Source organism: Lepidochelys kempii, chromosome 2 (assembly GCF_965140265.1).
Source record: "Lepidochelys kempii isolate rLepKem1 chromosome 2, rLepKem1.hap2, whole genome shotgun sequence".
NCBI lineage: Eukaryota > Metazoa > Chordata > Testudines > Cheloniidae > Lepidochelys > Lepidochelys kempii.
The window spans coordinates 229,629,734-229,650,279 of record NC_133257.1 but is presented as its reverse complement, the minus strand read 5'-3'; the positions used below and the strand labels follow the sequence as shown (position 1 = coordinate 229,650,279).

Here is a 20,546-nt window from a genome sequence, read left to right as displayed (position 1 = left end):
CATTTGACAAGGCCTGATGTCCGGTTTGTTTGTTTTTTTCTCATCTGTGGAAACCACTCGCCGCCAATTTGAATTTAACTCACTGAGAGATGTTTACCAGCGAATGATCACCACCCTTGTGAGGACGGGTAGAGAGCCCAGCCAGTCACAGCCTGCAGCCCTCCCTTCTCCGTCCACTCCCAACCACCCAACTGGAGAAAGTTCTGAAAGTTTCTCAGACTGAAGTTTGGGGGGGCATAGGAACTGGGCAGGTGTGGAACAAATGTGTGTGTGTGTGTGTGTGTGTGCTCCCCTCTTCTTCTCTCTTGGGTGGGTGTGCTGCAAAAAGGGGAGCGTCTGTTTCACTTCCTTACGCACTCCCACTGTGTTTGCAGATGAGTGGGACCTTCTTCTTAGGTACTAGTGCAAATGAGGGGAGTCCCTCTCCCAGTCTGGGCATCCATGTAAATGTAGGGAGGAATCCTCCCTTTCATCCCAGCTGTATGTGCAAAAGTGGGAGCGCCCTTCCCCTGCTCCCCAGAATGGGTGTGCTGATGAAGCAAACCTCCCACTGCGTGTGTGTGTGCACGCATGTGCGTGTGTAAAAATAGAGAAGTTCAAATGCGTGTCTGTAAATGAAGATCCCACATGTGTATGCAAACTGTGCTTATTACCCCTAGGATGTGTAGGCAGATGTACCTCAGAGATGGCAACCTTATGGCAGTAGGAGGGAGAGGATCGAGCTAAGGGGCAGAGCCTTGGGGGGTCAGGGAAGAGGTAGAGCAGGAGTGGAGCCTCAAAAGGAAGAGGCAAAGCAGGGGTGGGGCCCCAGAGATCAGGTTACCAGCCATTAGAAAAGTGGCAACCCTAGTTGGGGTGGCAGTTTGGAGTAGTGGTAAATGTAGATTCAGGAGTTTACCAGGCCGTGGGTAAAGCTGAAGTTAGGGTTGAGAAGCCAAGCCAAAGGTCAGAACCAGAGTCAGGATCAGGAGTAGGCAGGGAGTCAAAGATTAGATTAGGAGTCAAGGCTGGACTGGAACAAGACTAGAGCAAGGACTTGAGCCAGGCCACAGAGGGACAGGAACAAGGACTGGAAGCAGGAGTGAGGCAATTGCAACTGCAGTCATGATACCCATTGAGCAGCTGCTGCGATGCTTCTGCAAAACTCAGGTAGCAGGCCGCAGGCTCCTCTGCCCAGTCAGGAAGCACCCATTTGGAGAAGGGTCATAGTGCCCAGCTGGGCCTGCTGGATTGCCTAGCAACCATGCTGAGAGCCTGTTGTGCTCCTGACAACAGTAATCCGGTATATCCTCTCAGCAGCCTCCACCCTTGGGCCCCTACTTAGGCATCTACGTCCAACTGACTTTCAGTGGGGCTTACGTGGGGGACTTTCAGTGGGGCTTAGAAAATTTTACCCAGCATCTGCCCTTCCTGCAGCTGCAAGAAGCCATGCTAATGAAGGGAGGGCAAGTCTGGCCCACCAATTACAAATAGGCCCAAACCAAACCCCAGATCCAAACTTTGGAGAATTTGAAGAAGAATTACATAGTTCCACTCTATTCTGACTACACAATTCAAGAATCATTTGTTAAAGTGTGGAACGGTGGTGGTGGTAATGGTGGTGGGCTTGATGGCCTTTCAGTATGATACTATCTGAGAATCATGACAGATAGATTTTGGTGAGATTAACTCTGTTAAATAAGAAGCAATAACACCCAAATGCCTGTGTTTTGCATTCTGTGGAGATGAGAATTTTTAACAGTACCAGGAATACCTTTGTCTCTAAAGAGTTTCAGAAAGACTTCATCTTACTTCCTTGATCAAGGCCCAGTAGCTTTGATTCAGCCAATTAAGTCAATGGAATTACAGAGTGAGGTACCATCAACCTGAGCAAAGATGGCAGAATCTGGCCTAAAACTAAGAAGTCAGTCCAAACACCCCGAATGAGGACAACTAATCAGCATACGTTTCAGGGAAGAGATACAGGCTGTATCCACAAGAACAAGAAAAGCACATGTTTGTGTCCTCACAAAAACAATGTTCTAATTGCATATAGATATAGTTTGGAGGGGATGGTGTGGGGGGGAAAGAGGGCTTAAGTTCCAGAAGAAGACTCTTACTTAATGCATGGACCATGTGAAAGTTCATCTAAAATCTTGAACTCACTCACAGATGGTGGCTCAAGGTTTTAGTGCCCCTGACAGACATCAGATGAACTTTCAGAGGATGGTACATTGACCGTGCAGGAGAAGAGAACCCAGTTGTGAGGTCAATGTGTGAATAACCCTGTTGGTTTTGGCTATCACTCCTTAATATCCTTTGAACAACTTCTGTTCATATTATAAACACACTGAATATGGGTAGTTCTAAAATGTTATCTTTTTCATGGCTGATCGGTTTGAGCATACTGCAACAGTGAGTGTGTTTTTTAACATTTGAAGTCATGGTCAATAATTTTAGGGCCTTGGGTTTTTGAGTTAATTTTGAATGTTCATAATATAATATTTCCCAAATACTGCACGTAGTAAGGAAAGCCATCTGCACCATTGATTGTGATTTACTCGGTTATGGTGAACTGTCTCTTTAAAAGGCTTTTACCTCCAATTTTTCTTCTATTTCCAGATCTATGGTGGACCTGATTTTCTGTCTCCTAGGTTGGCCCAACTGTGTGTTTCAAGACCAGCACAGAACCCCCTCAGAGTCTCCAGCACTGGCAACGCCATGGCAATCCGATTCAAGACAGATAGAAATAGGAATGGGAGGGGGTTCAATGCCACTTGGCAAGAAACACCAGGAGGTGAGTTTGTGGGGACCATTGCTGATGAAAACTGACAAAGTCCAGTAAGAAGCGGGGATGAGTGAACTTGTTTTGCATTCATTTTTAACCATTTCATATATTGCAGGTTTGAAAGTTTGACTTGAACCAAAACGTTACTGGATTTGCATTTCATTTAGGAGAAACTATGAAAAGTGGATAGGGGAAGAAAGACAAATTCTAATGGGAAAATAAATGCAGTAAATAAGCTGTATGTAGTATAAGCACTTGCTGCAGCGTGGTCTTGTGTGGGATTCTTCTATCCATAACTAATCTGAAAGGCTCCCGTATAGCTAGACAAAAATGGTTTTTTTTGTTTTTTTTTTAAATTCAGTGGCTCTTTTGGTTTTAAATTACAAAGTGAAGAAAGATCTGAGAACTCAAACTAGTTTTGAGAACCTTGTGAACTCCAAAAATATTTGGAGTGATTAGTAAAACCTTAACTCTGTAGGGTTCACCCATCCCTCATGCAATTATTTGTTCAAAGCCTCACCGGTAATCAGTGAAACAAGAGGCTTTCAAATGACAGCAGGCAAATGCCACAGGGGACACTGAAATACACGACAGTGCTTTTCCAAACAGTACAGAAAATCTTTTTTAAAGGCCCTACGTTCAGAATGTTGAAAAGCATGTTGGAGGATTATTTACAAGCATATATTTAGATGCTGGTTGCCAGCACCAATTTTCCAAAAAATTGTTGGACCCTCTGATTTACCAGAAAGTATTTGGGAACACTGAATTGCAGCTGAATTGCAGGAAATGAAAAAAAAAAAAACAGTTTCAAAATGACTTTGTTGTTAAACTTAAATCCTATATTTTGCAAAAGTCACTGGCAGCTCTGCTTGTCCCTCTCCATTTGTTTTTCCTCTGTGTATTGCCCTTTAGGCTGCAACATACAAATGAAGGAAACTGGAAAGGGACTAGAGCCCTAAAAAAAGAATCCAAACCATAAAAAAAAAATCTCTCCGTTTTGTGTATTTCCTTTCACAAAGTACATGATTTCTGTATATGGCTTTGCTGCAACTGACACTTACTTTCAGAAAGGAGGTTCTTGAAGATACTGGCAATCCAATAAGTCATGGGGTTATTGTGCACCTAAGTAGTCGACTATTCAGTAATAAACTGATGACGGTTGGCCTGCTATGCCAACCTCTGCATCCCATTGTATGGGCTCCAGAGCCCCCTTCCCCTCACACTGTCATGACAAGCTTAGCTACATTCTGTACCCTTTGAAATGAAAAATGCCTGGCTAATGTGCTCGGCCTCGGTAATAAAAGTGAAGACCAAAGTTTTCAAACTTGGATGCCTAAAATTAGGTACCTAAATCCAGAGATGCTTCCCCAATAGTGTGAAGTCCATGTGGGTGCACAGGGCTTCTGAAAGCCAGCTCGCTTGCAGTATTTAGATGCTGAAATGGGTATTTAAGTACCCAACTTTAGACACCCAAGTTTTAGGTTTCAGTTCATATATCTCCCATGTGTCCATCATAGAATGGGCCCCGTAGTTGTTGTTCAGATATATCTGCATTATTCTGTGAAATATAAAATTTCCCTTCCCTAGCCTCCTTCATAGATTCACATTGTTAGACTTGGCATACCTCTGGTTCTGTGTGGTGTCCCGCTCTGGGTGAATTATTGGAAGAGGAAGAAATCAAAATGCATTCATGGAGCACCCACATAACTGCAAGGGGACTACTGCCTCAAGGATGTGCATGGCACCCTCCAGTTCTTTTCTGCGGGCTGGGACCCAGGAGCTGAGCTGACTTGATTCTATTAGATTATTTTCCTTCTCAGATTTAAAGAACCATTTTTACAAATGTATTAGTTCTTCGGTCATGTGTAAATATAATTTATGCAAACAAACTTCAGCAGATGGATCACCTGTCAAATAGTCACTGCAAGTACTCTGTATTCACAATTCAAGCTCTGTGACTGCCCACAAAGTTATTTAGGATTGTTTCTGTTACTAGATTGGATAACGAGACTGGAATGAACTACAGTACTGCTGCCTCCACCCAAAACAAATTTCCTTAAATTAATCTTGGCTTGGGAGATAAGGGTCTGAAATTTGCTTTCCATGAACGCTGACACGAAGAAAACTGCATCTAAGTCTGCTCATGAGGGCACAAACACCATCAAAATGAAAGCTTATTTAGACGTCAAAATGTTTGGGCGAAATTTGGGTCTATGCAGAGAGTCAATGCAAGGCCTGTGTCCCACTTTCATCCTGTCTAAGGCCATGTCTGCAGTACAGCTGTTGCAGCTGTGCCGCCATAGTGTAGACCAGTGATTCTTAAACTTTCTTTCGTGGACCACTCGAAAATTGCTGAGGGTCTCGACAGACCACTTAATGATCTTTCCTAATGTTGTTTGTACCATTAGCTAACTAGTGAAAGCACTTTAGATAAAAGCGCTATATGAAAAAATTAACTTTTTTGTTCTACAAATAAAAGCATCAGAGGGGTAGCCGTGTTAGTCTGGATCTGTAAAAGTGGCAAAGAGTCCCATGGCACCTTATAGACTAACAGATGTAGTGGAGCACACGCTTTCGTGGGTGAATACCCACTTCGTCAGATGCACGTAGCACAGAACTCATATTTTAATATCAGTAGTCTTACCTTTCTAAATAGATGGATGTGCCCTCTCTCCCCCACCACAGCAGCCTCCAAGCTGGGGCTGGGAAGGAGGGCCATCTCTCCCAAGCAGCCGCAGCCCTGGAGCTGGGGAAAGTCACCTCTTTCTCTGGCCGCTGCACATCCAAAATTCCCCCCAACCCCTCTTCTCACCTCCCCCTCCCACCTACCCCCTATTCTCCCCAAGGCCACCACTTCGCCTTACATGTCCCAAATGTCGGGACTGTCCCTATAAAATCCTATCTATGGAGGAGAGATGAGAATCAAGGTTGTTCTTATGTTTTCAGAAATGCTTTTCTCACCCCCTACTTAAATTACTCCTAATCTTTGATCCAAATCCAACCACTGGATTTCCCTCATAGGTACAGGTGTTGTATAGTTGTCCATTATGAAAGTTTTACACTTTCTACTTTGACCAGACCAGTGCCAGATGGCTGAGACAGGATACTGGGCCAGATGAAGTATTGGTCAGATGCAATTTAGTGATTTCTGAATCCTTAACAGAAAAATAAGAAACTCAAGGAATTTAACTGTTAAGGTGAAAAGTCAGCTAAATTCCTGCTAAGGATAAATGAGGTTTTTTTGATAAATGTTGATTACTCCCTTTCCAGGTTGTGGAGGAGTTTTCCAAGCTTCCAGTGGTGAAATCCATTCTCCAAACTACCCTCAACCTTACAATGACAACACTGATTGTGCTTGGGTTATCCAAGTTGACCACGGCCACCGTGTTTTACTGAACTTCACAGATTTTGACATTGGACTTCGCCAATCATGTGACTACAACAATGTCGCTGTAAGTAACCATGGATGTTTCAAACGTTTCCTTAACAAGTCTTGGGGAAACATTTGCAAAAGAGGAAATTTACTATACAATCTAGGCTGCAGTTGGTTTCAGGATATTTGCCATGCAATTATGTTCTGCATTTATTCATTTAAGAGCTAACCCTCAAATTTAAAACTATATTAAATCTGTGACCCAGCTCTCTTTGCTCCACCAGTAATGGCATTCTCCCATAAGCTACCAATTACACATGGAACATGCTTCCCTGGCATCCCAGAGCACCTTTAGAGAGACATGGTGCACCTGTATTATGGTGCTGCATCCTCCCCCAGCATCCTTAGGGGCTGTGTGTGCCCGACAAGTGCATGGAGTGAGCATTCCCTGCACAGACAGGAATGTGACTATGATTTGCCCTTTCATGGGGTAGGCTATGACATAAGCTCATTGCATACTCGGAGACACGTTGGTCACCCATATAATGGCATGACCAGATAGAATTTGTTACAGAGTTGTAGAGAGATATCTCCATGGGCAAAAATAATTCTGGCTTGATTATTATTTTTATGTGCCATGTCATGGGATTCACTTACCACTAGTGGACACCTCCTCCTGGCAACTCTAGGGATTAGCTCTGGCCAGCCATTGTACCCTCCTCCAGCAGCATCTCTCCTGTTGTCCTCTCACACCCTCTGCAACTCAGGATATTCCCTCTTCGTGACTTGGCCCTCCAGCCAGGTCACTATACACATTTCCCTCTTCCAGGGTATCAAAGTCCCATTGTACAAAATGGCAGTCTTCCCTTCACTGCTCTGACCGTACCACTCCTCCAGCGGCTGGGAGGGGAATCCAAGCCTGCTCTCTACTCCAGGTTCCAGTCCAGGGACCCTATCTCTAGCAACAGTGGCCTGCTCACTCCCAGACCATGTTGCTCTTCCCCTGGACTACTTCCAAGTTGGCAGTTCTACCTCTTGGCTCCCCACATCTCTCTGAGTTTTCCAGCCTAAGCTCTCTCTTCACAGGAAGTGACTGCAGACTACTCCTCTACAGCCCCCTTCTGTTGCCAGCTCCCTGGCTTTATATTTGCCTTGCCTGTTCCTTCTCAGCTGGGAGCTGTCAACAATTAGGTCTCAGTCCTCCCTGGCTTTCCTCCCAGTGCAACCTATAGGTTAATTGGGCCTAATTTACCTTCTCATGGTACACCCCATCACAGTCCACCACATTAAAGTGATTCTTGGCTGGCTGTTTAACTGCTTAATTAGAGAGCCTGCCCTCTTAAAGCTTCACATTGCTACTGGTTTTTGAGCTCTTTTAATCTCCCAGAAATTCAGGCTGCAGCTCAATCAGTGTGTGAAAATGAAGAGCACTGCAAGTCTGGCACTATAAGCCTCATGAGAATAGAGACATGGAATCCTGACCTGTGATGTCAGATTCCACTTCACTCAGTAGAAAGGAATGTGTGATCTGTGTGACTCTGTACAGTACAGATAAAACATAGTGGACCACCTAAACCAAAATTCAGTGTCTCTCTCCGAGATAAACCTTCATTCACAGTGAATTCAAGCAGGCAGGAACAGAGGGTCTTTTGAAAACAGGGCATCACTATTAACAGAATTATTTGCTAAGACTTTTTGTGCCAAACCAGTTAAAAGAAAAGTCTGATTTTTGTTGAACTGAATCATAGATTTCTTTTTAACAAAGCATCTTTGTCCAATGGATGTTCACTTTTCACAGCTCTATGGCATAGGCTAAGACAAGGCAATATGAAACATGGTTATAGTTTTCAGTTAAGACATTCAATGTAACTGTGATATTCTTGGTGGGGAAAATGTATTAGAGAAATATCTGGCGTTTTTGTGACATTGCAAAGGTGTGGAAGGTAAGATAACACGGCAGCCCATGGGACATCTGAAATGGTGATGTTGCCAGAAAAATACAAAACCAAAACGTGTGGATTAAACAAAATAATTCAAAATTTAGGACCAAATTGTGCAAATTATATAAGCCCACATTTAGATTTACACATATGAGTAATTCCACTGATGTCAGCAGCAACTTGTGCGTAAATGTCTGCTGGATCAGGGCCTTAAGGCTCAGAGTTGCCCTTAGATATGCAAGCATGACTCCCATCGCCTCTCTGGGTCTAAGGGAAAAACTGGGTCTTTAATTATTTATGTGGACATAATCAAGAGTCCAGTTCAGCAGCTCTTATTTATGTGAGTGGTTGCACTGACTTCAGTAGGACGCCTCACATGAATAAGAGTAGTTGGAGCTTGCCCTGCAGAGGAAACTATTTTATTTTATTGCCATAAAAGCATCCACCATTTTGTTTTTGTATTTTTGCTGTCCATACAAATATGCCTTCTGTACAGTAATGTGAAAAATCCACCTTTCTTTGTTCAGGAAGAGATATTTAAATCCTGAAGTATTAGTGAACTGTAGCTTCCAGTTGTGAGTTAAACCAAAAGTTATTTTAGAATGGGGGGCGGGGGGATGTTATTTTGAAACCAAAAGAAAAATCAGAGTTTTGACTGAGACAAGTTTGGGGATGGCTTTTCAGTGCTAATTTGGTGTCCGGCAAGACAAGGAATGAAGGGATCAGATTTCTTTTCTTGTCTGCCATGCCAGTAAGCTGGGAGTCATTTGCCTTTAACAACTGGAAGTGATTAGCACGCATTTCCTCCCATGGAGTTACATGCATTGTATGGTAATGGAAGCCAAAGGGGAGGGAGTAGAAGCTGTTTGTGAGATCTCTAAGTGGATATGTGACCGTGAATTTCATTTAGTAATTACATTTCAAAGCAACATAGATGGAAAATATAGGCAGCTAAGGAAACTGGTGGGTTGGGTTTTTTGTTTTTTTCATGTCCTTTCCATAGGAAAGAATGCTCTAATGAGTAATATACCGATTTCCACCCTTTTTTAGAACTTATCTTTATGGGTTTAATTTGCTTTATGTATTCCTGTGGGGACTCTCCTCCACCCTTTACCGTACTAACATCTTTCCTTCATCCCCACCCATCTAGACCCACCGGAAGTCCCTGCCACATGATCTGAGACAGCATGTGTAACTGAAACACCATTTGTAACACATCACAGGGAATCTTTTCATGCAAGGTTTTCAATTGCACAATTGCTTTGTGAGGGAGGAGGGATGCCTTGTTGTTAAGGACTCACTGTGACTCAGGAGAGCCGCATGCCATTTTCTGGTCCCCCACAAACTTCACGTGTGTACTTTGCCCAGTTGCTTGCCTTGCTTGTGCTTCAATTCCCCATCTGCAAAATGAGGATAATAATATTTCCTTTCTCCACCCTTTCCTCCTTCTTGTTTAACTTAGACAGTAAGATCCTGGGGCAGGAGACTGTATTTTACTATGTATATGTACAGCTCCTAGCACAATGGGGCCCCTACCTTGGTTAAGGGCTTTTAGGTGCTACTGTAATGCAAATAATGAATAATCAATTCAGATCTCTTCACATTGCACCCATGCTTATATCTGGGGACTCTGTTTTGCAATTAACTCAGTTATTTGTTTTTTTGAAAGGAAAACAGAAATAAAACAACAAAGGATGCGATAATTCCTGCATATTACAACCTCTTGTTTAACAGGCATGAAATGTGAAGCTACAGTGTGATCGTAAGCCAAAAACTGTTGCAAGTATCTGAAGAGAATAGTAAGGCATAGCTCAGAAAACTATGCTTGAAGTGAGAGGAACTTTAAAGGATGGGGAGAAATAGTCTCTTCTCTGCAGAGGCTTGTATTAAATAAGTTAGATTTTCCCCCTGTGCCAGTATAAAAATCAGTAAACAGTAATAAGGAAATGTCATCTTCAGAGACATGCAATGGTGATGTATTTTCAAACAATTCCAGGTGGTGGAAAAGTGGACTTTCAGAGGGAAAGTAGCCAGAAGTGAGATTTTAAAAATGTGGCTACAAAGACTGAAGGCGCTCTCTCTCTCTCTCATGTGTTTTTACAAGTGTCATGGCCACTCTAATTGCAACAAGAAGGCAATGAATCATTTAGTCATGCTTATTATGTATAGAGGAAAAGAGAAGCACAGCACTACTCTGTGCAACGTGAAAGGAGATTTGGATTTGATTAAAATAATGATGAATAATCTTCCTTTACTACTGCAGCTAGCAAGATGCATTAGGGATCTCCATTCTCGTATATTTAACGGTTAACTTTCAAAAGTGATGGTGGAACTCAAGCATTGCATGACATAGTGTCTTAAAACTGTGGTTTACGTTCCATTCCATCCTCAGTATCAAACTGTGCCTTACAAAACAGTTAGAGGTAATAAATAATAGTGTTGTCAGAAAATACGGATTTGCTGCTGCTGCTGAATCTTTAGTTCCTGTAACTTCTGTGACAAGATGGCCAATGTTAGTCTGGTGGGTCCTGCGCTTTTCTTTGGTGGGGAGCTAAGATGCCACCCCTTGCCCCTGCTCTTGGGTGCCAAGGGCCCCGCTACCCGCCCAGAAAGGTGGTAGAAGAGGGAAGCTGGGGTGGGGTCCCAGCCCCTCTCAACCCCTGCGGGTTTCTTGCCCTCATCCCCCTTAGGTGGGGTTACCCTCGGCCCTTAGATGCTGGGGCAGGGTCTCCCTTACTTTAGTACTCAGGTCTTCCAAATCTCTCAACACAGCCCCAGTCCTCTCTCCTTCCCCCTCCTTCTCTGTCTGCCTGAAGCAGGGGGCTTTATTAGGTTCCTAACAGGGCCTTGATTGACTGCAGGTGCTCCAATTAACCTGTAGCCACCTTCCCTAGTCTACAGGGAACCACACCTCAATTAGCCTTGAGTTTATATATTTTCCCTCTAGCACTCTCCCACTGCTCCCTGGCCCTTCTGTATCACACTTCATAGAAATAGATATCTCAGTATTATTTATGTTGGGTTAATACTTGGATCAGAATTTTAACAAGGTGTGAGGAACAGAATTCATTGCTAGGTTTCTGAAGAAGGAGACATTACTATCTTCAAGAAAGCCCTCTGCAAGCAGCAAATATAATTGATTTAGGAAACACATATACGACTCTCTACTCCTCTCATGACATTATCAGCAGAGTCCTCTTTATTCTAATGAGCCACTGGTACAAAATATTAGTCTCTTACTTTACTTATCTATAAAAATCTCCCCTCGTGGGACAGCTTAATTGCAGCAGCCTAGTAATAGTCTACATTTTAGGGGCCAGATACTTAGCTATTATAAATCAGCATAACCCCAGTGAAGCCAAAAACTGTGCTGATTTAAGCTAACTGAAGTTTTGGCCCTCTCTCTCCAGTCTGGGAATGTAATAGCTGGCCTCAACTCTAGTCATCGATAAAATCTAATTGCTACTGTCTAGAGATGGGAGGTGACTTAATTGCTCCAGGTCACTTGGTTAGTCATTGTTTCTATTAACATTCTACAGTTTTTAACTCCGTATAGCTTGATTTAAGTAGAGAAATGTACAGAACACAGGTGCGGAGAAAGAATCATTCAACATTCCATATTGTATATTAAGGGTTGGACTCTGTCTGGAAGCCAGAAAATAAGAAAAGGTTTAATGGAAGGTTATCATGGCCCTCTTTACCAGCTACTTATCTGTCTAGACATGATAGTACATTTAATACTCTCTCCCAGGGCCCCGCAGAGCCGGCCAATGTGATGAGCCAGGAGGCAAATGTTTTATTCATGAAAACAGTTTCAGCTAAGTAGTGTGTGTGGATGGATTAAACAGGGAGCTTGTCCTCTGTTGCTCATCTCGGCATGTTGCCCTTTTGAAAATACTGGTTTTCGTTATTTTTTTTTAGGAAGGTACCTTCTGTCACTGGAGGCTGGAAAATTAAATTGTGTGCTATAGTATCAGGAGAAAGGTTTTATTTTTCAATTGTAGCACAGTGTTGCTATGCATTTCTAAAGAACCACATAGATTGCATAGCATATATATGAAAGGGGGAAATCTCTTTTAACCATGTGTTGTCATTTGATTCTTTCTACATACTTACTTATCTGGCCTTTATCATCATAACAACTGAACATCTCACAATCATTCATGGATTTTATCCTAACAACACCCTGTGAGCTAGAGAAGTATTTTCTCCATTTTACAGATGGGGAGCTGAGGCGCAGGCTATATTAAATGACTTGACCAAGGTCAGATAGAAAGTTTGTGATTGAGTGAGGAATTGAACCCAACTCCCCTGGGTCCCAGGCCAGTATCCTACCCATTAGATCATCCTTCCTCCTCAAGTCATGAGACTATGCTGATAAATTCAAATATCAGCACCAGCCCCACTATACACACAGGGTTCTAAATGATTTAGCCAATGCCAGCAGCCACAGTGGGACTGCCTCTCCTAATCATGCTTGCTTGATCTCTAAGAGCTGTTGTGGGTGGGACACACAGTGACAGTAACCAATTTTTTCCTGTGTGGTTTCTCTTTTTTATTTTTTTGTTTTAAATACTGATTCAGTGTCAACTAGAAACCAATTAGTCTAGAGTTAAAGTTAAGCCTCTGTTCTCTCTTGCCTCCTGATTTAGCAGACCACAAACTGGAAGAAAAAAAAAATCTCTCTCCAACTTGCATTAAAAAAAGAAGAAAAGCAACTTGTGGTGAAATTAAAAGTGATGTCTTGCAAAACCATCTTTCTTCCTGCTTGCTTGCTTCCTTTTTATTGAATGATGATTTATGCTGTGTTGCATGCATGAGCACCAAGGGCAGAGTTACACTTTTGCAAATTGTTTTGAAATAGTCCACCTAGTCGATTCAGCTAAATCTGTTGTATATTAAATATGTGTTATTGCAACTCCCGCACAATTGGTGCTGAGGTCTTGAACATTCCCTGTCCCTCTCTTCTCTCCCCTTCTCTAAGTACATTTCCAAACTGGAGTGTCTAAGCTAGGCACCAAAATCCACAATAAAGCATGAAAATATGGATTTAGTTGCCTAACTTTAGGGACCTAAGTTTGAAAATTCTGGCTGAGGTTTCTTATCCTTATGTACATGCTCATAGCTCTCACTGATGCTAGTGGAAGATATGTACATTTAAGACCAAATCCTGAGGTCCTTATTGAGGCAAAACTTAGGTTTTGATTGAATAAAAATTACTCAGGATTTCAGCCATAAGGAGGAAAGAATAACGGAGGGGGGAGGGTATTAAACATATATACAGTAAAATATGGGTCATTTGCCACTGTTTTGTGGACCCAGGGTTCTGCCGAAGTCTGGAATGGTTGCATTACTTAGAAGTGAGTTCACCAGTGGGTTTGCAACACTCCTGGGTTGCTTCCATAACAATATGAGTTTTGTACAGAGATTGAAATATATGGAACACATGATAGATAGTGTGATATGATATGGAAGTTTTATCAACGCTCCTTGGGGAAGGCCACCAGACTTGTAAGTGTGATATATTTTGCAGATAATTCATATGGTACAGAAAAATAACTATTTTATAAAAATGTTAGACAACATTTTAGAGACTATTGGGACTATTTCTTGTATTCTGCTGCCTGGAAAGCCAGGTGCCTTAGCTCTGATGAGTACAGTTTTGCTTTGGGGATAATAGGTTTGGAGAGTTATGCCATAAGGCTGGTGAATTTCTTCAGTTGCATAACAAATCTTGAATGCTAGAACTCAGTGATTTTTAGGACAGGTATTGCAAATTCCCACTTTTTGCAGCTTAATGTTTTTCCTGACTGAGCCTATTAAGAGGTAAATGTACTAGAGGATTCTCTTCATGAGCACAGAGCTTACTGTACTGTAGCTGATAGACAGAAGGATTTTAAAACTAAGATCAATTTTCCTGTTCTGGACCAAAACTATATGTGTATAAATGAACATTTGCCAAAAAGGCTAATGCAGTGTACACTGGGTGGGAAATGGACACATGTATTGATCTGAAGTTCTAATTATTCCTTCCACACGCTGCTGCTTTATACAGGTGTTTGATGGCCCAGACAGTGAAGCCCCACTTCTTGAAAAACTGTGTGGTGCCCAGCATCCCAGGCCCATCACATCCACCCAGAATGTTATGTTCATCCAGTTACGTTCCAACAGCAGCAACCAGCACAGGGGTTTCAGCGCTCACTTTACAGAAGGCAAGTTCCTCAGTGACATAAACACCCTTTCTGCTGATCACAAATTACTCTCTTACTAGATGTAATCTCTTAGGACAACTTTTATCCAGTGTCGATGTCTCTACATATGCCATGTGGCTTTAAGAGGGCATTGACTAGATACTTTTCATTTGAGAATGGTTCAAACCAAAATATTTTGACTTAGGGTGAGATCCGCACACCTGCTCTGCCACCTTTACACCAGGTACAAGGGCCAGAGCAGCAAAAAGGGACCCTAAAAGTCCTGGTTGTGGGATGGGGGATTCCCCTTGCATAGGCATTGGAGAGACATCTGCAAGTTTGGTTTCCAAAGACCCCATTGCAAGCTCTGGTGTAGAGGGTGTGTCAAGGGTAGGGCTGCAGCTCATAGGGCAGTGCAAGGAGCCTGTCATAATTTAGACAGGCCCCCAGGGCTGTATGAATTATACAGAGGGGGGCCTCTCCAGCCTCCAGAACAACACAGGCAAAGGTGATTTAGAGTCCCCTGAGCTGCAAGTTCTCTGCTATACCTCTTAGAGTAGCACAGAATCTCATCCTGTATTTGTTCAGCATATTGATAACATTTCTCTATTTTATCATTAAGGAAAAACTTTATAAACTTTTGCAATCTATACTTCTTTCTTAGCAATTAGAGATGGAAAAGACCTATTAAGTCATTCAGTGCATCCTTCTCCCAGAGGAAACTGTTCCGTGCAGTGCAGAGAAAAAATAATACTGTTAAAAATAAGATGCTTCATCTAAAATTATTTAGAAAAGATTTATTATACAGTTCATTCTAATGATAACGTACAGCTTGTAACTGATGTTACTTTTTTTTGCAGAATATAACAATTTATTAGCACATTAAATTGTTCATCACTTGATAACCACACCAGGTCTTCAATATCATCCAAATTTTGTCCCATATTCCCAGGTCTCTGTGCTGTTAAGCAATATTACTGAGAAAGTATTGGGCAAATAACATTGCATTTCCCACTCTTTTGTGAACATGTGATAAAATGCCATATTGTGATGCATACACTTTTTGTTTTTACAAGGACAGAACTTTTTTGGTAGTAGGATGCGGACTAGACATACAAACACAAATATGTCCACTGACTGATAATTCAGTAATCTTCCAAGGAATATTTGAGATTAGGACTTGTAACACTTCAGGTGGAAAACCTGGCTGCACTGCAGTCAATGGGAATTTTGCTATTGCCTTCAATGGGAGGTTTTCCACCCTTAGAACAAATAGTGCTCCTGTACTAGACAGAGTGCTGAAAGCGAGCCAAACGCAGCAGTATTTCTCAGTGCTCCTAGGAACTCCCCTGAAAATGTACATTCTGGCATGGTGCTGCTCATAGACATCACCATAGGGAGTGAGGGATGGAACTTATCAGGCCCAATCCTGGCTCTGTTCCAAACCCACAGATCGGTGATTCTTCAGGCTCTCAGTAGCAAGGTCTGGAAAGGCATTTTAGGGCAGGGCGCAGCATAAAGAACTCAGTCCATATGTTTATGCACATGCACAAGATTCAATCCTACAGCACAGGCCCAGTTGATCCAGCCACACAAGAGGATCCAGACGAGAGGAGCCTGCCAGTGCAAGAAGATCCGGCACGGAGCTATTAGAGTAGTTCCTATACCATGCTTCCTTCCAGCTGCCAACCTAGGCATATGAACAGGGAAATGGGGGTCTGACTGGGGCTTCCCCTAAACCCTGACAATCCATGGCTCCCAGAATGGCCCTTAGGGGCTGTTAGATAAGAGCAGCCCCCTAGTTGCTCTGACTAGCATTAGAGTGGCCCCATGATTGGCGGAGCACAAGGGTGGCTGCTGCTGAGGATCTGGTCCATTGACCTTTTTTGGCAAGTTATTTATTAAATGCTTCAGAGATTTTAATTTTCAGTCCCTGGAAGAGTTGACAAGAGCATGCTAGGTTCTGATGCATCCATTTTATCACTCCCCAGCTCACTAGAGTTGTCAAAGATGTGCATTATATATGTGCTGTGTGTGTGTTTTATTCTAAAGCATGCGGAAGTCTCATAGAGACAGATTCAGTTGGTACAGCAATTTCCTCTCCTCTGTATCCTGCCAAGTACCCAGACAATCAGAACTGCAGCTGGATTATTCGGGCCCAGGAGCCATGTAAGTAAAAACATTTCGGTGGGAAACTTGCTGGATGACTAATGTCCTCATCTCTGCTGTGGTAACAATGCAAAATTCCTCCCTTTCTTCTCTAGGAAATCCTGCCTCCTGGTAGGTTGGAGAGAATGAGGATCTCTTAATCTGCCAGAAACTACATTTTGCTGTAAAAAAGATTTAGGGCTTAATGAAAAAACAGAAGAAAAAACTATTTGCAACTTCGTTATCTTGGCAGATTGATGAGACCCAAGGGCTGAATTGCAGGCTGTGCAGCTGAATATGATGTGCAGCCAGAGCCGTTAGCGAGACAATCTATGGACTCGTGTGAGAAGCGCTGGTATCTGGTCACTGTCTCTTCTGGCATGGAGAGGGAGGAAGCTATTTTAATAAGTTTAAACGCAAGCAAAAATGGGAGAACAAAAATCAGAAATAGGAGAACATAAATCATATATGCATAGGTGTGTTCTCAGATTTTCCTAATTGTAGACATAGGTCTACAATGGTTGTGATTAACAAGACAAAATTTGCCAACAATTACCCAATATTATCTGTTAGAATGGGCCATTTCCTAATATAGAGACTAGGGAAATATTATGGTATCCCAGATAACACTGTGCAGTAATTGTAAATATTTATTTTTCATGGTGGCTAATATACCTCTGGTGCTCACCTGATATAATCACAAACCATGGAACATTTCCGCCCACATGGAGAATTTTAGAAAACGTTCTGAATCATCTGGACAGAGGGGTTATAAAATGAAAATCTGTCTGCCAAAGCACACAATAGCAAATTAGACAGAGAAAAATAAAAGGAGATAGATATAAAAACATAGACTCTGATGGAAATCCAAGAAAAAAGAAGTCATTCAAAACTGTTTCTGATCTACAACGTGCAAAATCTTCAAAGGCATCTTTCTCTAGGATGTTGTTTGTCCAGTCGAGGAGACTGTAGGCCCGATTCTTCTTCCACATACATTGGTGCACATCAGGAGTAACTCTTCTGAGCCAATAAATTGCACTGGTATATAACTAGTATAAATGAGAATCGAGGATTCCTCCATGTATCATGGAGATACCTCCATATATTACAGGTATATCTTCATTATGCAGTTCACATAGTGTTACAGTCATGTCAACAGTACATGGACATAAAAAATGGATTTAGCCATTGGCAGGAAACGGCAGGGTCCTCTTGTTCTATTTGTACTGACAGGGTCAACAAGTCACCCTACTTTCACCACCCACTGTGATTTACTTTTAATTTTATACCCTGAGGACCAGCATTGATAGCTGTGATTGATTGATTCTACTGGTACACACAAGGGGAGAACAGAACAGCAGAGACTATACCACTGAGTGCCAGTCAGTCGTACCCTGCGGAATGCAACCCTTCTGTCTGTAATTTCACTTCCCTGTAGCTCACTATTCCTAGCCTGGTTAGAAAAAAAAAATGTGTTTGCCAAATTCGGTATGTGTGGGTGGAACGATTGTAATTAATGGAGTTACCCCACTCCAAATGCAGTTCATAGTGCTCCCACATATATCTTCCCATTATTAAAATCACAGGCTTCTCTCTTTCTCTCTCTGACCTGTTCAAGACACAAGAACACTCCTAGATTAGGAACAATTATTATTAGGTACTAGCTGTGAGGCAAGTTGCTATTCTCATCTTCCCCAGCAATTATGGAAGGAAGTGGCCACAATGAACAAACAAAAAGCAGTATGACAGTCAAAAAATCCTGAGGGCCAAATCCTCCTTTTCATCATGTAGCCTAAAGCATCACAGTATGGAAAATCCAATTTCACATGAGCATAGCGGAAGGTGCTAATGAATGGCTCTTTGACCAGACAGATTGATACATATGGAATGTTTTGAAAAGTGATGCAAGATCCAGCTAATTGTGAGCCTGGAGCTGGGCAAAGTCTGTTTGAATTTCATAGCGTTCTATACTATAGATTACAAGGGACAGGACTTCATGGGCTTATCAAAGCAGAAATGAGATATTTTAAAATATCTGCAGAATTGTCTATTGGGTATCATTCAACATATAATTACAAAGTTGTTAGGTTGTTAAAAAATTCTGTTTGTAAGTATAGGTTTCAGAGTAACAGCCATGTTAGTCTGTATTCGCAAAAAGAAAAGGAGGACTTGTGGCACCTCAGGATGAAGTGAGCTGTAGCTCACGAAAGCTTATGCTCAAATAAATTGGTTAGTCTCTAAGGTGCCACAAGTACTCCTTTTCTTTTTGTTTGTAAGTATTAAATCTTTAGTAATTAAATCTGAAGCAGATTGCACTAGAGAGTACTGTCCAATATAGTGTCATGAAATCCTGAAAGATTTAACAGTATTTTTACAATAAGCATAAGTACCTACATTATACTCACTCTATGTAACAATAAACAGACTATCTCTGATTTTATACTTCATGATCAATAAACAGACACCAGTTTAGTTCACTGATTGACATAGGGAGAGAAAACTGACACTTAAGCTTTTGCTATCCATTATCTCCAATGAAAATAAAACATAAAAATCCACTCTATACGCCTAGGTAATTATTTATATCTGAAATGCAAAACCTTCCCTTAAGTTTTTATTCTTTGTTGTTAACAGTCAACCACATTACGCTATCATTCACTGACTTTGAAATTGAAGGCAAGAGACCTAACTGTACCATGGACTTTGTCGAGATTTTGGAAGGGGATAACTATGACGCTCCTCTTCAAGGTACTGTAGCCTTTTTTCTTGTCTCTCTAGATTGTTTTAAAACAATTGTTTATGTTCAAATTCAAAGCTGCAATGAGCTGAGTGAGATTCAAGATTAAATAATATTTATATAGTTAGATAATTTCATTATTAATGATTAATGTTTATTATCATAGAATCATAGAAGATTGGGATTGGAAAATGGGGCCCCATTGTGCTAGGTGCTGTCTAAACACAGAGTAGACAACCTCTGCACTGAAGAGCTTGGAGTTTTTCTCGACCAAAGCACTGAGGGTGCCATATAGGAATTTATACAATACAAACAATAGAATGATACAAATGATCTTCTCCATGGTGAGATCTTCCCTGTAAGAGGGTCCCATGTGGCAGGGATGGTCTCTGACAGTGTCGCTCTATTGAAACTGCTGGATGCCTAAAGGGTATGCCTACACTACGAAATCAGGTCGAATTTATAGAAGTCGTTTTTTTAGAAATCGGTTTTATATATTTGAGTGTGTGTGTCCCCACAGAAAATGCTCTAAGTGCATTAAGTGCATTAACTCGGCAGAGTGCTTCCACAGTACCGAGGCTAGCGTCGACTTCCGAAGCGTTGCACTGTGGGTGGCTATCCCACAGTTCCCGCAGTCTCCGCTGCCCATTGGAATTCTGGGTTGAGATCCCAATGCCTGATGGGGCTAAAACTTTGTCGCGGGTGGTTCTGGGTACATATCGTCAGGCCCCCGTTCCCTCCCTCCCTCTGTGAAAGCAAGGGCAGACAATCGTTTTGCGCCTTTTTTCATGAGTTACCTGTGCAGACGCCATACCACAGCAAGCATGGAGCCCGCTCAGGTAACCGTCACAGTATGTCTACTGGGTGCTGGCAGACACGGTACTACATTGCTACACAGTAGCAGCAACCGATTGCCTTCTGGCAGCAGATGGTGCAATATGACTGGTAGCCATCATCGTCATGTCTGAGGTGCTCTTGGCCGCATCGGCCGGGAGCGCCTGGACAGACATGGGCGCAGGGATTAAGTTTGGAGTGACTTGACCAGGTCATTCTCTTTAGTCCTGCAGTCAGTCCCATTGAACCGTCTTATGATGAGCAGGCAGGTAATATGGATTGCTAGCAGTCATACTGTACCATCTTCTGCCGGGCAGGCAAGAGATGGGGATGGATAGCAGTCATATTGCACCATCTTCTGCCGGGCAGGCAAGAGATGAGGATGGCTTGCAGTCCTTCTGCACCGTCTGCTGCCAGCCAAAGATGTAAAAGATAGATGGAGTGGATCAAAACAAGAAATAGACCAGATTTGTTTTGTACTCATTTGCTTCCTCCCCCTCCCCCGTCTAGGGGACTCATTCCTCTAGGTCACACTGCAGTCACTCACAGAGAAGGT

At 42.3% G+C, this 20,546-nt stretch overlaps 1 protein-coding gene across 4 annotated transcripts in view; it reads left to right on the top strand.

The window, feature by feature from the left end:
* Window positions 1-20,546, top strand: part of CUBN (cubilin) — a 226,932-nt gene that overhangs the window by 114,067 nt on the left and 92,319 nt on the right. For all 4 annotated transcript variants that reach the window (XR_012157573.1, XR_012157574.1, XM_073334127.1 and 1 more), the window contains 5 exons: window positions 2,602-2,776; window positions 6,038-6,219; window positions 14,136-14,292; window positions 16,324-16,440; window positions 19,054-19,167. Coding sequence is in view for 2 of the 4 variants with exons in the window: in XM_073334127.1 (XP_073190228.1) it covers window positions 2,602-2,776; window positions 6,038-6,219; window positions 14,136-14,292; window positions 16,324-16,440; window positions 19,054-19,167 (745 nt within the window). In the remaining 2 variants the exon portion in view is untranslated. The remainder of the gene's footprint in view (window positions 1-2,601; window positions 2,777-6,037; window positions 6,220-14,135; window positions 14,293-16,323; window positions 16,441-19,053; window positions 19,168-20,546) is intronic.